This window comes from Penaeus vannamei, chromosome 43 (genome assembly GCF_042767895.1).
Source record: "Penaeus vannamei isolate JL-2024 chromosome 43, ASM4276789v1, whole genome shotgun sequence".
In the NCBI taxonomy this organism is placed as follows: domain Eukaryota; kingdom Metazoa; phylum Arthropoda; class Malacostraca; order Decapoda; family Penaeidae; genus Penaeus; species Penaeus vannamei.
Genome location: NC_091591.1, coordinates 11621152 through 11640018, shown reverse-complemented (window position 1 = coordinate 11640018; position 18867 = coordinate 11621152). Strand labels below are relative to the sequence as shown.

The 18867-nt window shown below is 41.3% G+C and overlaps 1 protein-coding gene across 3 annotated transcripts in view; it reads left to right on the top strand.

The window, feature by feature from the left end:
• The window catches only part of LOC113821011 (ATP-dependent translocase ABCB1-like), a 56699-nt gene extending 41769 nt beyond the window's left edge, over positions 1-14930 (top strand). For all 3 annotated transcript variants that reach the window (XM_027373438.2, XM_070119225.1, XM_070119227.1), the window contains exons 9-26: positions 213-402; positions 1362-1539; positions 1819-1991; positions 2139-2342; positions 2573-2743; positions 4813-4996; positions 5511-5722; positions 6182-6340; positions 6610-6714; positions 6956-7117; positions 7529-7732; positions 8259-8388; positions 8655-8766; positions 9534-9690; positions 10351-10548; positions 11654-11860; positions 12006-12152; positions 12391-14930. In XM_027373438.2, the coding sequence (XP_027229239.2) occupies positions 213-402; positions 1362-1539; positions 1819-1991; positions 2139-2342; positions 2573-2743; positions 4813-4996; positions 5511-5722; positions 6182-6340; positions 6610-6714; positions 6956-7117; positions 7529-7732; positions 8259-8388; positions 8655-8766; positions 9534-9690; positions 10351-10548; positions 11654-11860; positions 12006-12152; positions 12391-12582 (3085 nt within the window). In that variant the 3' untranslated portion in view covers positions 12583-14930. The remainder of the gene's footprint in view (positions 1-212; positions 403-1361; positions 1540-1818; positions 1992-2138; positions 2343-2572; positions 2744-4812; positions 4997-5510; positions 5723-6181; positions 6341-6609; positions 6715-6955; positions 7118-7528; positions 7733-8258; positions 8389-8654; positions 8767-9533; positions 9691-10350; positions 10549-11653; positions 11861-12005; positions 12153-12390) is intronic.
• The last annotated feature ends 3937 nt before the right edge of the window (positions 14931-18867 follow it).

Genomic DNA, 18867 nt, shown 5'->3' with positions numbered 1-18867 from the left:
TATTTCTTCCACCACATAAACTTTCTCTATACCCACATGAACCTCATATGTATTTTAGAATATATGTATTCGTCGTGTGTATTTCTTCCACCACATAGACTCACTCTATACCCGCATGGATCTTACATGTATTTTAGAATATATGTTTTCGTGGTACGTATTTCTTCCACCACATAAAAAATCCCGTTCTCCACTGGTTTCGTGCTCCACAGGTACGACGCCAACCTCGTGCACGCCAGGCGAGCGGGCGTGAAGCGAGGCCTCGTGACGGGCGTGGGCATGGGCTTGATGTGGTTCCTGATCTACGCCGCCTACGCCTTGGCCTTCTACTACGGCACCGGCCTCATTCTAGAGTCGAGGGCGGACCCCGATAGCAATTTCAACCCCTCCAATCTCATCATTGTAAGCTAAGAGGGTCTTTGGTCTGGCGTTAGATGCTTTATGTTCTTCTTCTCCCTCTTCTCCTGTTCACATGTTCACCAAGAACAGCCCACGACTCTGCGCGATTAGGCAAGGGGGGGGGAACTAACTAACATTCGCAAATCCAGTCGTCTAAACTTACTGTAATGTGTATTTAAATATATGCAAATGATAATTACCCAAAAGAAGCCGTCACAAAAGATGAAAAATACCTTCTCTTTCTGGTATTACAAAGGTGATTAGGAAATGGAAGGTCCAACCGTGCTGTAATTGCATATGTAGGGGAAGGGTCAATATATCAGACTCCTGTTATATTTCTCAAATATACAGCAAAAACATTTCTTTTATACAATATCAAATGGCAAAATAGTAGAATTTAATGTTGTAATTTTCAATAATATAGTAATATTCTTATTCTATAACCTTTAGGCCTCTTTAATGCATGTAGTATGGCGAAGATGTCTAATAAAAATATAGTTTTCCTTAGGAACGATCAGATTCATTTTTAAGCTGAATAAATAATATTGGTTATCTCAATATGAGGAGTGGCCACATTTTCGTAGGTATTTAGAATTGATTGTGCATAGCATTATAACTTATTCGTTTATTTATGCTATTCATCAAAAGTTATTACTGTTTTGAGGTTTTATAAGAGCTATAAGAGCTTTAGTTTCACTTTACAGAGGACCTCCGAGTATAAATGCCTTCACGAATATTTCAATTTTCGAGTCAGTTAAGAAATCTCTTTCTGTCTCTCTCTCTCTACGATCTCATTTTACTTCCTGCTTTTCTACTTCTGCTTCTTTATCATCTTCGTCCTCATCTTCTCCCTCTTCTTCGTTATACTATTTACTTGCACTTGTTAACATTGCATCTTTGTTATAATACAACTGAACAACTCTGATGTTTCGTTCACGCAAATAAACCTGTCCATTTTCTAGGTGTTCTTCAGCGTGCTGATGGGTGCCATGAATGTCGGCCAGGCAGCTCCATACATCGAGGCTTTCAGTGTGGCCAGGGGAGCAGCTGCGAACATCTTTGATATTATCGAAAGAAAATCAGCCATTGACCCTACTGGTTCTGAAGGAGAAAAGCCTCCTTCAGTGAAGGGAATGATTGGTAACTAGTCGTTTGCCTAGTTTGCAATTAACATGTTATAGTCAGATTTTCATCCCCTGTATCACATATTGATGTGTATGTGTATTTGATATTTTCTTTCTTTCTTTCTCTTTTTCCCTCCTATCCTCTTCTTCCCCCAACTCTCTCTCTCTTTCTCTCTTTGTCTCTTGATTCTCTCCGCCTCTGTATCCCCCCACCCCTTGTGTGTGTGTGCTCTTTCTCGCTTTCTCTTCACCTCTTCATGTTTCTGTACTTTTCAACTCATCTTCATTTTTTCAGAGTTCAAAGATGTCCGCTTCAGCTACCCATCAAGACCGGACGTGAAGGTGCTGCAGGGCGTGTCGCTGAGCATAGAACCGGGGCAGACCGTGGCCCTGGTGGGTTCCTCCGGCTGCGGCAAGTCGACCTGCGTCCAGCTCATACAACGGTTCTATGACCCACTGGATGGCCATGTAAGTCACAGAGAAGAGAAGTGTTGCACAAGTGAACGAATTTGATATAGTTTCTGTGTGTGTGAAGCATTGAGATTATTGCATGCATGTACGTGCTCTTCCCCAATAAATACAAGATCCGACTTAAATACAAGTTCATCCACTCAGGTGTTCCTAGACGGCCGTGAAATAAAGAGTCTGAACATCGGTTGGCTGCGAGACCAGATCGGGGTCGTGGGCCAAGAGCCGGTCCTGTTCGCGACCACCGTTGCCGAGAACATCAGGTACGGCCGCGAAGGCGTCTCCATGGAGGACATTCAGGCGGCGGCCAAAGAAGCCAACGCCCATGACTTTATCATGAAGCTGCCGAAGGTGAGGGAATATCGCTTGCATTTTTGGGACTAATGTTCTTTGTCGTAAATTTTGTTTCCGATCGTCTGGTTGAGGAAATCTGAAAGGACCTCATTTGTTTAAATCTGAATTTACTCATGTTGAAGCCATGTAAAAGTCTGATTCAAAGGTTCATAATATCTGGAAAGTTTAAAATACAGTTAAAAATCAAGAGAGGCAGGGAATTGACAGTCAGTCCGCTTTTTCCGCAGAAATACGAAACGAACGTCGGCGAGCGAGGGAGCCAGATGTCCGGCGGACAGAAGCAGCGCATCGCCATCGCGCGCGCGCTCGTCAGGCAGCCCAGGATCCTGCTCCTGGACGAGGCCACGTCGGCGCTGGACACGCAGAGCGAGGCCATCGTGCAGCAGGCGCTCGACAAGGTGGGGGCGGCTTCCGGTCGCATCTCCATCTCTTTTACACACATACGCACGCACACGCACACACACACGCACACGCACACGCACACGCACACGCACACGCACACGCACACGCACACTCACACTCACACTCACACTCACACTCACACACACACACACACACACACACACACACACACACACACACACACACACACACACACACACACACACACACACACACACACACACACACACATACACACACACACACACACACACACACACACACACACACACATACACACACACACACACACACTCGCACACGCACACATATACACATACGTGCGCGTACACACTCATGCATTTGCGCACGCACACATGCGCATGTATGTATGCGTTTTAATTTGCCAGTAATCGGGTGAGTGGCAAGTACGTAGCAAAATGAAACGTTTCTTGTCGACAGACTCCAGTATGAATAAGATATATATTCATACATGTAGGACTTGTAACGCGATGTATTAAGCTGTATGGCTGGAGCGCACGAGGTGTAATTGTCTATTATTCTGTCTTGAGGGCAGTTACAAGGAGCTGTGAGGTAGAAATATGGTCCTTACTCTGCAGCTAACAAAGATCCTTTTTTCATAATAAGGTATAAAGTAGGAATACGATGTAGCCTTCGCCAGATGAAAACATATAGGAGAGAAAAGTCGAAAATTCCCCTTTTTTCGATTCCTAAGCAGATAATCCCCTTTTGCTTTTCGAATATTCCCCGTGGATAAAGCACTTGGAGTTCTCGTCATTGCATCCGTAATGTTGAACTCACTACGGACACCCTAAGACCCCGAGCTACGGACCCCCTTGGACCCCGAGCTACGGACAGTCTAAGACCCCGAGCTACGGACAGTCTAAGACCCTGAGCTACGGACACCCTAAGACCCCGAATAACGGACACCCTAAGACCCCGAGCTACGGACCCCCTAAGACCCCGAGCTACGGACACCCTAAGACCCCGAGCTACGGACACCCTAAGACCCCGAGCTACGGACACCCTAAGACCCCGAGCTACGGACACCCTAAGACCCCGAGCTACGGACCCCCTAAGACCCCGAGCTACGGACCCCTTAAGACCCCGAGCTACGGACCCCCTAAGACCCCGAATAACGGACACTCTAAGACCCCGAGCTACGGACACCCTAAGACCCCAAGACCCCGAGCTACGGACACCCTAAGACCCCAAGATCCCGAGCTACGGACACCCTAAGACCCCAAGACCCCGAGCTACGGACACCCTAAGACCCCGAGCTACGGACACCCTAAGACCCCGAGCTACGGACACCCTAAGACCCCGAGCTACGGACACCCTAAGACCCCAAGACCCCGAGCTACGGACACCCTAAGACCCCAAGACCCCGAGCTACGGACACCCTAAGACCCCAAGACCCCGAGCTACGGACACCCTAAGACCCCAAGACCCCGAGCTACGGACCCCTTAAGACCCCGAGCTACGGACACCCTAAGACCCCAAGACCCCGAGCTACGGACCCCTTAAGACCCCAAGACCCCGAGCTACGGACACCCTAAGACCCCAAGACCCCGAGCTACGGACCCCTTAAGACCCCGAGCTACGGACACCCTAAGACCCCGAGCTACGGACACCCTAAGACCCCGAGCTACGGACACCCTAAGACCCCAAGACCCCGAGCTACGGACACCCTAAGACCCCAAGACCCCGAGCTACGGACAGTCTAAGGCCCCGAGCTACGGACACCCTAAGACCTCGAGCTACGGACACCCTAAGACCCCGAGCTACGGACACCCTAAGACCCCAAGACCCCGAGCTACGGACACCCTAAGACCCCGAGCTACGGACAGTCTAAGGCCCCGAATAACGAACACCCTAAGACCCCGATTTACGGACCCCCTAAGACCCTAAGACCCCGAGCTACGGACACCCTAAGACCCCCCGAATAACGGACACCCTAAGACCCCCCGAATAACGGACACCCTAAGACCCCCCGAAGAACGGACACCCTAAGACCCTCCGAATAACGGACACCCTAAGACCTAACACCCGGTTTCCCCAACAGGTGAGGAAGGGGCGCACAACGGTGGTCGTGGCGCACCGTCTGTCCACCATCAAACCGGCAAACAAGATCGTGGTTTTCAACAAGGGGAAGATCGAGGAAGTGGGAACTCACAACGAACTGATGAAGCTGCAAGGGCTTTATTACAACCTCGTCACAGCCCAAGTCAGCCCGCAGGAGGAAAAGGGTAACTTGTTTCACTTTTTATCTGTTTAATTTGTCCCACCTTTATTTGTTTAATTTGTTTCATCTTTATCTGTTTAATTTGTTTCATCTTTATCTGTTAAATTTGTTTCATCTTTATCTGTTTAACTTTTTTCACCTTTATCTCCCTCTCTGTTCATGGTCATCTCTCTCTGTCTGTCATCTCTGTCTAGATATTGATTTATCGATCTATTTCTCTCTTGTTATTCTTTATTTGATGCATTGCTCTCCTTTTTCGTTGGTGCTATTTTTTTTCCTTTTCCTTAGTGAATAGATAGGTTTCTTTTTTTTCTTTTTGCATTTGAAAAGATCTCATTACTTTTCCTAATGTTCCGTTTTCGTTACTCTGTAGTTATTATTATTGTGATCAATAAGAATCATAACGATGGTGGTAGTGATTATGATAAAGATGATTAACACCTTTCGTTATAATTTTATTATCCTCACATTTATTCCTATATGTTTTCACTATCACCTACGTCCTCCTCCCACAACAGAGAACAAGAGCAGCCCGCAGAAAGAGAAGGCCGAGGACGAAGCGGCCTTCATCGACGGCGAAGCCCTCTCGGAGTTGAGCCAGGACATCATCGAGGACCTGGCCAGCATGTCCCCGGCGGCCCTCACCCGCAGCCCGTCCATCCGCCAGTCGCTCAAGAGGCGCCGCGCTTCGTCCGCCAAGGCTGTCAAGAGCCCCGTGCGGAACGTGCAGGTGAGTTGGCAGGGAAACGCTGCGCTCGGTGACGCCTTCTTTTTAATGGCTATGGAGGTTGTAGAGATTATTGCATTTTCTTCGTGGAGTGGACCGGCTCATACGCAGGTCTCATATTGTTGAGCAGTGGGTTTTACCTTTAGGAATTTACTGTAAGGTATGGACCCTTTCCCCAGAAATATTCACATAAACACAACTCTGCATACAATATGTTAAAGGATTGTAATTAAAGATTCATATTCAATACAACGTACACGGACGTTAGATAATCTAAGCTAACATAAATGCAAATTATATCGACAAAAGGTCCATAAACCATAAAACAAAAAATAATCAAGATTGCAATTTCATCTCAATTTTAGAAGTAAGAGAAAGTTAACTTGAGAAATCCTTAGGAAACTTCCTCTTACCAACGGAAGAAGTCCAGAGAGCCTCGTCATCTTTTCGCTCAAATTCCAGGAGAAGGAAGAGGAGGAGGCCCTGCCGGAAGTGGCCACGTGGGAAATCATCAAGAAGAACGCCTCTGAATGGCCGTACATCGTCGGGGGCATCCTGGGCTCTGCCATCCAAGGGACGACCATCCCCCTCTACGCTATATTATTTGGCGAAATCCTCGGGGTGAGTGACGCAGAGACACTGGGTAATGGAAAGACAACATAGTGAATTGATTGGGTTAAATTCATTGAAAGATAATGAGATAATCCGAGAAGATTAAATAGACATAGCAGAAATAGCAATTCAATTAACTGTATAATGATTCATAGATGAAATAGACAGGATAAATGAATACGATATTAATTTAAACAGAATGATATTTCTTTATTTTTTGTGTGTTTGAGATGCACGCAGTCCATTATGAAAGACTACCAACAAAAATTATTTTTCAGACTCTGTCCATTGCCGAGGAAGAGAAAGCCAGGAATGAAGCTAACTTCTATGCCTTGCTTTTCCTTCTAATTGGCATTGTTGCAGCGCTGTCTATGTTTATGCAGGTAGTGTCATGGAATGATACCTTTATAATTGGGTTTCCATTGCTTTCATGACTGTATATGTATAAGTACGAGTAAGATATTTATGAATGTTTAATAGCAGCTTTTCTTCCGTACCATGTTGCCTATTCTAAAGGAACATTAATCCCTTATTGCAGACATTGTAGATATCAAGGCCATACCTCATTGCTGTGATATGACAAATTACACGTAAATACAATTTTCGTCCTTAACGCTCCTCCAGGCATACATGTTCTCACTCTCCGGAGAAATATTGACGGCGAGATTACGTAAGTTGACCTTTGCTGCCATGGTGCGACAGGAGGTGGGCTGGTTCGATGAAGAGAAGAACTCCGTCGGGGCTCTGTGCTCCAAGCTGTCGGGAGATGCTTCGGCCATACAAGGGGTTAGGGAGCTCTTCTTTTTTGCTGCTCTTCATCTTGTTCTTTCTTTATTGGTGGAGATCTTGAAGCTGGATTTGTAGAATAATTAATTGATTTTTTTAGTGATATTAAAGAATAATTGAACTCATTGCCTTCGGACAAACAGCAAAAATAAGTACAGTATCATGAAGTGTTTTCCTTCCCTCGGCTAAGCTGTTTTTTATAATTTTGTTTAATTTAGACTGCTTGGGACGTTACTGTTCCAATGTATTCTACCCCCTCTCTCCCTCCCTCCCTCTCCCTTTCTCTCCCTCTGTGTGTGTGTGTGTGTGTGTGTGTGTGTGTGTGTGTTTCTATTCCTCTCCTCCCCCTCCCCGTCCCTGTTCCTCAGACTTCCATACCGAAGCCACAAAGCGCCTTCCTCCCCTTTGCAGGCGACGGGCTCTCGCGTGGGCACCATCGTCCAGGCAATCACCACCCTGGGCATCAGCATTGTCCTCGCGCTGTACTACGACTGGCGCCTCGGCCTGGTCACGCTGCCCTTCATCCCCTTCGTGCTGGTGGCGGTGTACCTGCAGAGCAAGATCCTGATGGGGCAGAGCGTCACCGAGTCCAAGGTCCTAGAGAACGCGGGGAAGGTAAGTCCGGTCCACGAAGTCATTAGGCTTAGCGTCTTCCGTTGAGTTAGGTCAATGAGTGATGAGTAAATAACTTGTTATGATAGTTCAGTAATGAGTCATGACGTGGTAGGTAAATGAAGTGATAAATGAAGGTTGTTTTAGTCGAGAATGATAGCGTAACGAGTAAAGGTGTTATATATATAAAGTGATAGGTGATGCATAATTAGGCTAATGATTTAAAGGGAAGTGTAAAATGAATGAAGGGTTTGATGAATTGTTAAAACTCGTTTAACAAACAGGCGAGCTTCAGAATTTGTGCAAAGATTATTGGATTTAACAGCACAAACCTTTGTTTGGGAAATTTGATTTCGAAATGGTGTTTGTAATTTGGTAGTACCAGATCACTTTTTAGTACAGTAGCAGGGTAATCGAAAAAGAATTGATGTTTAGAAAGCAACATGATTGAAAATATATTTAAATTCACTGAAACATTGATCGCATTTCCCCCCTCTTACCAAGACTTCTTTTCCTCTTCAATTTACAGATAGCTATAGAAGCCATTACAAACATCCGCACAGTTGCTGGCCTCCACAAGGAAGAGCATTTTGCTAATGAATACTCGAAGGCTCTACTTAAACCTCACGAGGAAGCATTAAAGAAATCACATTTGAGAGGTAGGATAAGCAAAAATGTTTTGCATTCCTGGTATGATTGCATAATGTAATGTGCATACATGATTATATTTTTACATATTTATATTCATATCTTTATAAACAACTTTGGTAGGATATTCTTTACTTTCACAGGTCAAAGTATCGTGATGAAATATTAAAAAATAGGTTTCCTTAGAAAAAAAAATCCTTTATACCCTGCTTCTGTCTATTTTGATTCGTGAATGTACGAAATGAAAAATAAATAAATAAATAAATAAATATTCCAGGTGCTGCGTTCGGATTCGCTCAGGCGATGCCCTTCTTTGCTTATGCTGTCAGCATGTTCTATGGAGGATACCTGGTCAATGAGAATCAATTGACGTATGAAAAGCTTTTCAAGTAAGTTCTCAGAGGAATTGCAATGTAATTCGTTCTTAATACTTTACTCTCATGACTGTAATATATGTATTTGCGCATAAGATAAAGTCAATTTAACAGATATTAGAGAAATATACTGTGTCTGTCTTTCAATATATATATATATATATATATATATATATATATATATATATATATATATATATATATCATATGTATATATATATTTTTCATATATATATATATATATATATATATATATATATATATATCATATGTATATATATTTTTTCATATACATATATACATATATATATATATATATATATATATATATATATATATATATATATATACATATACATACATACATATATATATATATATATATATATATATATATATATATATATATATATATATATATATATATATACACACACACACACACGCACACACACACATACACATAAATATATATGTATATATATATATATATATATATATATATATATATATATATATATATATATATATATATATATATATATATATATATATATATATATATATATATATATATATATATATATATATATATATATATATATATATATATATATATATAGAGAGAGAGAGAGAGAGAGAGAGAGAGAGAGAGAGAGAGAGAGAGAGAGAGAGAGAGAGAGAGAGATAAACATGTATATTTATATGTACACAAATATAAATTGACACACACACACACATGTATACATATCTGACCCATTCCCCGCCCGCCTCCTGAACAGAGTCGCCGAGGCCCTGATCCTGGGCACGATGATGGTGGGTCAGGCCGTGGCCTTCGCGCCCAACTACAGCAAGGCCAAGGTCGCTGCGGCCAGGATCTTCCAGCTGCTGGAACGGCGACCTGCTATCGAAACGTCATCGGGAGTCGGCCTTCGTCTCGTGAGTTGGCAATACTGGAGTTCTTGTGGGGTTTGGCAGGCTGTTGAGAAGCATTGGGACTGAATCAGTCTGTTGAGAAGCACTAGGACTGAATCAGTCTGTTGAGATGCATGAAGACAGTATCAGTCTGTTGAAAAGCATTAGGACAGCATCTGGTCTTTAGAAACAGATGGCATTGTACCGTACCTTGAAGTGAATTGAATGGTTTTGAATGGTGTGTTAAGACGTCTCGACACGAGTGAAAGTCTAATGAGTGATTCATTATATATTTTTTTTATTCAGTTGTTATTGAAAGAAAAACTATATATTTTTATTTTCCTGGCAGGACTGATTGGAAGAAGAATTATAATAGTGGTAATTACATTAATGGTAATGGTAATGATAATGATGATAATAATGAAAATGATAATTGTAGTAATAGTATTATTAGTAGTAGCAGCAATGTAACACATGTGTTCTGTAGATTCATTATTCTATACTGAGTGTACAGTCTCGTCTGAATACAATATCAATCACTGATAATAAAAATACTATCGACCTTTGTGAAAATAAGAGAGTAAAGGCAGAATTCGCCACCAAAAGACACGGACAACAGAAAATAGTTTTCAATGTCGTAATGCCAGCTAACAAAACGCACACATTTCTTTTTTGCCTTTCTAGAGTGGCCACGTGGAGAACATCGAGCTGCAGGACGTGCACTTCACGTACCCGACGCGGCCGGACGTCCCCATTCTGAACGGGCTGGGAGTGCGGGTGGGTCGAGGCAAGACCTTGGCCCTGGTTGGGAGTTCGGGCTGCGGCAAGTCGACCATAATCAGCCTCCTCGAGAGATTTTACGACCCCAAAAGTGGTCGGATTGTAGGTCCTACATGAATTTGTTGTACTCTTGGCTTATATTTTGAATAAATATTGGCGCAGTTTCTACGACGGATAGTGACAGGTTGACTGTGGTTACGTATGTGTCACTCTGTCCCGAAAGTGGCACCAAATGGACACACGATAAAGGAAATGTTCAAATTCGGCTTATAAAAACATCCATTTCGGGACAGTGTGACGCCTGCATAAACCATCGCATGATCGCCGGTGGAGTTTCTCAATCTGCGGCAGCAACTACGTGAGGGATGGAAATATCTTTGGCGTGTAAAAAAAATGCCGAAAGACCTTTGTGTCGAATTCGTGTTTCCATTTCGAGACAGTGTGACGACTGCATTCGTAATGCCATTGTGGGTGTCTTCTGTACGCGCCATAAAAGTTAATCCAGTATTAAGGTTTAATACAGATCTCCAGTGCGCATGTGTAATGGCAGCATCCAGGATCAACTTTCAATACGCCTAAAGACCGACATTAACTTTTAAACTCAAAATTTTGTCCTGCACATACTCAGAACAAGAAAGTAAATCCCACCAATCATATAATTGATACGTAATGACAACGTCACCAATTCCATAAAAGAGATGGAGTTCAGTTGCCAATAATATTTATTATAGGGAATAATAAAACAAATTCTGACATTTTCATATTAAAGGTGTATATGAAAATTCATCAACTTATATTCTTACTAATTGTGGGATACACAAACTTAGTATTAACAAAGTTAATACAAAGTGTACGTATAAATACAACACATTATGAAGGAGAAATATTGTTACAATAGTGGTCTTGTAAGATTGTAAAAGTCAACCCTTAATTCGCCATGTTCTCTCTGAAGGCTTCGCATCAGCGAGTCAGGGGTAACTTAAATGTTATTACAATCTCTCTCGCGCACCTTGTATGCTGGTATTGTTTAGATATGCGGTTGACCATTAGATATGTAATTGATGACCTGTACAATTCACGAGGTGTGGATGGGTGAATTCCTTCCTTGCCAGCGCCATAGTATAGAGTAAACCTTGATTGAATTATTTTCATATGCAGAATACTTTTACAATTTGTGAACCTTACAACTTTTTTTTATCCATTCCAGACCATCAGCGGAGAAGATATACAAGCCCTAAACGTGGGCTGGGTCAGGAACCAGTTGGGTCTCGTGTCTCAGGAGCCTGTGCTGTTTGACCTGACCATCGCGGAAAACATTGCTTATGGGGACAACTGCCGTGTCGTGGGCCATGAAGAGATCATCAGGGCCGCCAAGCAAGCCAATATTCACAGTTTCGTTGAGTCTTTGCCTCAGGTGTGGCTCTGGAATTTTTAAATTTTTACAGTTTTGAATAAATCTTTTGGGGTATTTTGATTGTGAGTTTAAATGGTTATTGGATTTAGAAAAAAATCTTTATATGTTTATTTATGAGACCCTTTTCCTTCATTTTCCATGCTAGGGTTATCAAACAAGGGTCGGTTCAAAGGGAACTCAGTTGTCCGGAGGGCAGAAGCAGCGCATTGCGATTGCTCGAGCTCTTGTGAGAAATCCCAGTGTGCTTTTGTTAGATGAGGCGACGTCTGCGCTGGATACCGAGAGCGAAAAGGTAAATGAGAGCTGCTTCCTGAGCTTTGACTTAATCTGACCTTCCCGCAGAATCGATTTAATCCACTGTCAAAAATCGTAAGAAAGACAACACTTGCCAATGTACTCTTAATAGGAAAATGGCGAGTGAATGAGTGAATGACCAATTTTCTTGTACAATAATCCAAAAATCCTTGTCCCTTCACGTCGATCACAGCTGCATAGTCGTATGATTATACCCTCTTCTCCCTGCTCCTCAGGTGGTCCAAGAGGCCCTGGAAAGAGCCCAAGAGGGTCGAACCAGCATCATCATCGCGCATCGCCTCTCCACGATCCAGAACGCGGACACCATCGCCGTGGTACAAGGGGGCTGCGTGGTGGAGGCTGGAACGCACGAGGAACTCATGAAGAAACAAGGACACTATTACGACCTTTATCAGACCAACCACTAAGGCTTTGTCCTTGAAATCTGGTCACAGTTATTTCATGACATGAAGTCTAATTCTCGAAAAACAAATCATGAAATCTAATCATACAGGAACGTGTTTCATGAATAAAAGTAAAGTGTCCCGATCAGTGAAATCTAACCATAAAGGAACCTATTTCATGAGCTCTTAATGGGACCTGTTTCACGAAATTCAATCATAAGGGAACCTGTTTCATGAAATCTGATTCTAAAGCGACACGTTTCACGAAATCGAATCCTAACGAAACACACGTCGTGGCGCCGAATCCCAAAGGGCCCGCGTAACGAAACCCGATTATAAAGGAACCTGCTTCATGGAATCTGACCATGAAGGAACCTGTTTCAAGAAATTTAGTAGCAAAGAATTATTTTGAAATGTTCAATCAGATTTATTTTCTTAAGAAAGCAATGCACGTAGAATTACGTTTAACGAAGCTAAATCACAAAGAATTATTTTTTTATGAACTTGGGAGAACCTTGTAGTGTATGTACGTCACTTCATGAGCGCCAGTGTCCTCTCGATTCCTCATTCATGATGATAATGACGATGACTAATAATGATGATAAGAAAATGAGAATAATAGTGGCAATAATGATAATAATAATGATAAAAATAATGATTAAAATAAGAGTAATGATAATAATAACAATGATAAGACAAAGAAAAATCATTCTTTGTATTGCCATTGTAATGATGAGGATGATGGTAATAAATATCATGGCAGTTCCAAACGGATTTGCATCATACCACTTCCCAGCCCTTTCCAGCTTGTACTTTCCACATAATTTCCAATGTATTAACTTTGCTGCTCCCGTCATGCCGTCTTTTGTATTCCTTCTGTACCAATGTCTTAAATTCCCTTGGCAGATGCTCTACTCTTTCACTTCTCTCATCCCTCGCTTTATCCTAACATCAATTATTGTTCCACGACGTTTACTGTGTCTTCCATCCACTCAATACTTTTGTCTAAAAGCTTCACGGTCCTTCCCCAATCCCAAAAATCTTTATACCTTCAGTAACCTAGCTCTTGTCACTATATAATATTTCGCGGTTGTCAGTCCCTGCCGTCACTAGAGTGGTCTCCTTTGGCAATTCTTATTCTTATTATTGTTATCATTAGTGTCATTATTATCATTATTATTGGTTATTTGGATTCTTATAATTATGATCATTGTTGTAATTATCAATATTAATGTGATCATCATTATCATCATTATCATAATCATCATTTTCATTAGTAACCTTTTTCATTGCCATCATCAGTAAAATTCTCATTATTATTTTGCAAGGGAGGAGGGAGGGGATATGTTGCCAGGTACCTCCTCCCTCACTTATATCAACCGTTGCTCTATTTTGCATGGATGATTTTTATTTATAATGGTAAATTTATATCACCATGAGTAATACTAAAGTAGCTTTCCTCGTGTAGTCAAAGATGATAATTGTTTTAGTTATTTCGATATAGTGCATTTAATGTAGCATTCAGGTACTATTTTTTGTTGCATAGTACAATTTTTCTCTTGAAAATTTATGTTCATAAAATTAAGTATTCTATGTTCACATGTGTAACACTCACACCCACACCGTCACAGACACTCACACCCGCAGTCACCCTCATAGGTACTCACAATCTCACACGTACACAACACACACAGTTTCACACGCACACTCACTTTCACACACTCTACTTCAGTTCATTATTCCTTCAGTCACAGGTGCCATATCTGTTACATATCTCTGGAATGGGGTATTTGCAAAGTCCTGTATATTCTTGGTAGAGTAGATGAACCTACAATATTTTTATGATAAGATAATATATGATCAGCATATTGATGCTGCTCTTGTGCCAGTAATTTTAGTAGACTTGCCTACAATATTAGGGCATGACTTTATTGGAATCTGATTTTTATTAATTCATTACCTCATTACTCGAATATCATTTTGATTGCATACAACAATATAACAGGTTTGTTATTCTTGTGATTAATCATAACTATATGCTGTGACCTATTACATGTCCAAATATAGGTAAGCAAAGATTAGAAATCCACCATATTTTTTTTTATCTTTCTCTCTCTCAATCCTAAACTAATTGAACTTGACGCAGTTCGGTTCTGGATTATGACATAAATCTACATTATTCAAAGATTTATGTTATAGCATTTTTCTATCATTTAGAGATTTGGTGGAAACAGCTGTATGTATGTTCGTAATATGACCATTAGTCCATACTTTTTAATCATCCTGACTGGAATAAAAACTAAAATCATCCAGGTTATTGAAACACAATGTAATAGCATTTTTTAAATGAAATATATGCACAATTTACATGGTCCCTTCATTTCATTCGACCCCTGATAAGAAATATTTTCTTAATGTCCTACTTAATGTCCTACTGAATGGTATATGAGAAGAATGACATATTCCATAAACTTTGACAATAAGGTTATGAAAGATGCTGCATAACTGGAAAGAAAGTGAGAGGTGTTCTAAGAAGTGAGATTTTATGTGGAATGAGATACAACTCAGCTTATAAAGGCTAAAATCAACAACAAACACCTCTACTCACCGTGGATATATTCGAAACCGGTAAAAAATTCTTGTATTGTGAAGATATTCGTTCTCATTCATACCTTTCCACATTATCTACAAGGTATACGACTATTCATGGTGAGGGTGCTGTAGGGCTGAAGGTTTAGTTACTCTATGGCTCTACCTTTGGTGATGACCAATTAGAAGACCCAGCTGAAGTGACATCGGATGAAATTTCCGCCGCGATGATGTTCGGTCTGCCATATCATATGTTCATATGAAGATGGTTTAAGCAATTTTATGTTTAATTTATTTGAACATAGGGAAAATATCACATTGTTTTAAACACGTTTATTTTGCATCCAAACGTCTGTGGTCTTACAAATGACAAAAATGCGGCCTTAGAAAAAAATAAAATAAAATAAAAAATCGTAGTGACGTCACCATCCGTCGATCGTCTTTTGTCATGGCCATATCGAACTTTTTATGATGTAGAGTGTGCATGTGAAAATCGAGCGAAGTGGCGTCTAGGTAAATGTATATTGCGATAACGGCTGTGACACGAAATGGTATTTCATAACGTGATACTGTGTGATAAAATGTGATAGACTAAATTAAATAATCACCAGAGCAGCAGAAATGGAATATCGTCTTAATTAGATGTAGAGAATAAAAATTACTGGTACATTCCGCCGTGGGGCATTAAACCTGATTTTTTCCTGTATTGCTGATTGCCGATGCGCTTTAATGACACTCTAGGGAGATTAGCTCTTTCTTGAGCCACAGGAAAAATAATGAAGTAGGAAATATTAACAAAGTTATGGCTCGCTCCTTAAAATCCTGGCTTTGTTAAGATAAAAGCCCAACATTTAATCAAGTTTATTCGCCGGGGGACAACGATTAATTAATTCCAGAAGGAAGAAAATGAGACCCGAATCCCCCAAAGGGTTGTTTGGAAAGTGAAATGCGGTGGGAAATAACCGTAGATTTATTAATATGCTCGTGAATGCATTCCCTCCTCTCTCTCTTTATTCTATGTTGCCATGGATACGTTTCTCCACATTTTTCCCCTTTCTATATTTTCCTGGAGAAATTTGGTCACGAGTTCCAAAGGATTAATCAGTTCTGGCTATAATCAGCATTTGGTGAAGATCATAACCTTTTAAAACGACAAAATATTCCGTTTTCTTTTGCTTCTTTCTTTCTTTCTTCCTTATGTTTCTCATTCTTTTAGGAAGAAGAAGAGGGGATAGAAGAGAGAAGAGCGAGAGATAGATTATTTGGTGGAGATCATGCAGTTGCTGAGGATATGATGAAGATTCTAATAGAGGAGGATAATTACTATTAAGTTAATTATGATTACGGTAGTTCATGTTAAAACCAATAGAGAAGAAATGATAGTAATGATGATACAATGATACGAAGAAATAAGAAATGATGATTGTAGTGATAATCACGATTGCATACATGATGGCAATAATGTTGATCATGATAGTAATTTACTGGTGATAATAACAAAAATGGTAATAATGATAATATTGACAAAAGTAATGATAATAATAACAATGATAATGATACCAATGATCATAATAATGATGATAGTTATGCTAATATTGATAGACATAATAATAATAATAATTATGATTATAATCATAATAATGGTAAAAGTGATAATAACGATACTAAAAAAAGAAAAGAAAGAAAAAAAAAGAAAGAAAGAAAGACAAAATATATATATATAAAATAAAAATAACAATGATGTTTTTAATATTAATAATGTCAGCTTTAACAATATTGATAGAAATACAAATATTACTGTGATGATATCGATAACGGTGATAATGGGATAATAATCATAACAATGTCAACAACGTTTATCCTGGCTGTGCGGATGCCATCCCTCAGCTGCCTGCCTATTGTCATTTGTGCAGGATACTTATTCATTCCACGCAAGGGAGTGTTCAGGTACTGGAGCAGAGCGAGGGATACCTTATCAGTGTCCAGACTCCCTCCTGCTCCTATGTTGCCCTGCAATATTCTCTTGGCTGTCTTTACTGTGGCCTCAGCACGACCATTAGACTGTGGGTACTGAGCAGAGAGGCGAGTCGCGACACCCCATCTCTTGAGGAAATTAGTCAGATCCTCACTTACTAAGTTGGTCCCACCATCCGTTGAGAGCTGCTCTGGGGCTCCCCATCTGGTGAAGTAGTGGCGAAAGTGCTTCATTATCTTGCAGGAGGAGGAACCAGAGTGGAGGTGTGCGATTTCCAGCCATCCAGTGAGTCTGTCGGCATATAATTGGTACGTCTGACCTCCGAACTGAAGCAAGTCAGCCACAGTCTGCTGGAATGGAAATTCTGGTGGAGGTATTAGCAGAAGAGGCTCGGGTGACTGTGAAGGTGCATTGGTATTGCAGGAGGCACGGTGGTACTGTAGGTCACCTTCTATCCCAGGCCAGTATACAGCTTGCCTCGCTCTTTCTCAGCATGGAGTCGAGGCCCTGGTGGCTGGCGTGAAGATTGGCCGCTACTTGGCCATGCAGAGGGTTCATTGTAGAAGCTGGCCACACTGTTGTCGTTGATGCTTCAACAGAAAGCAAGGTAAATGTATTGTTGACATACTTGAATTTAACTTTTGAAAACTAAGTTATACCCCACCCCCTTCCTCCTACATCCTCCCAACACACTCCATCCTCTCTACCGTTCCCACTTGAATGCTTACACGAATCCCTTCTGCCACAACAGTGTCCTCCAGACCTCTCCTCTCTATATCGACTCTGATATAGACTTTGAGTCTATATCAAAGTCGACAATCTGCAAGAGTTCGTCCTAGGTCGGAGAAGCAGGCAGGTCGGTAAGGGAACCTCTAGCATCAGTTTTCTGTTCCGGAATGTGAATTAAAAGGGGAGATCCGTCTGTTGAGGGGTAGATGTTAGCAGCAGTCCGTTGAGGTAAGTGGAATTCGATAGATAGGGATTGGTCGTCGGCGATGTGACTATGTGCTGGTGGAATAGATTGACCTTCACTACTGGAGGACGATCGACAAAAACGTTTTCTCTGAGATTGATCAGGGGTTGGCACCATAGATCTGTTGGAGTCAAGAGTGCTTGCTTGACGGTTAAATAAGGTTGCTGGAATATCAGTGTCTGTACTATGGGAGGAAGCTTTTGAGACCAAAATGGAATCCTTTGGAGCCTCCTCCATGTTAATAGCTGAGTTTGACTCAGTGGAGTTGGTTGAAGTTTGTTTTTTTTCTGTCATATGGATATCGTTGCTTCTAGCAAGGACATTTATGACAAGTTCTTTCACTGCATGTTGATTTACTTGTCTCCCAACGAACAAGAGACCAATTTGGAGAATGGATGTGAGGGTCTATATCCTTAGTATTATTATTATTTTTTTTTTTGTATAACAGTAGCAGCTTGGCCGTGGTGGAATGGAGATTAAAGAGGCAGAAGAAGGGCTGGAACCATCTGCTGCAGCCGAAACGGCTCTCGCATATCTTTTAATGTGAGAATGAATGCTGGAGGACGAAGGAGGAAGGTTGGTGCCCAAGGTTCGAGTCGATTTGTGGCTTTGGATTTCAGAACCCAGGGGGGATCTCTGGGCGTTTATGCCTTTCCTCACAAATAGGATTCCAGACATGATGCCCTAATCCTCAACTGAGGCATTTGGCTTTAGGTAATATACTGTCTTTGAGCTTTTGGATGCAGACATCAGTGAGGTGTTCCTCAGAGCA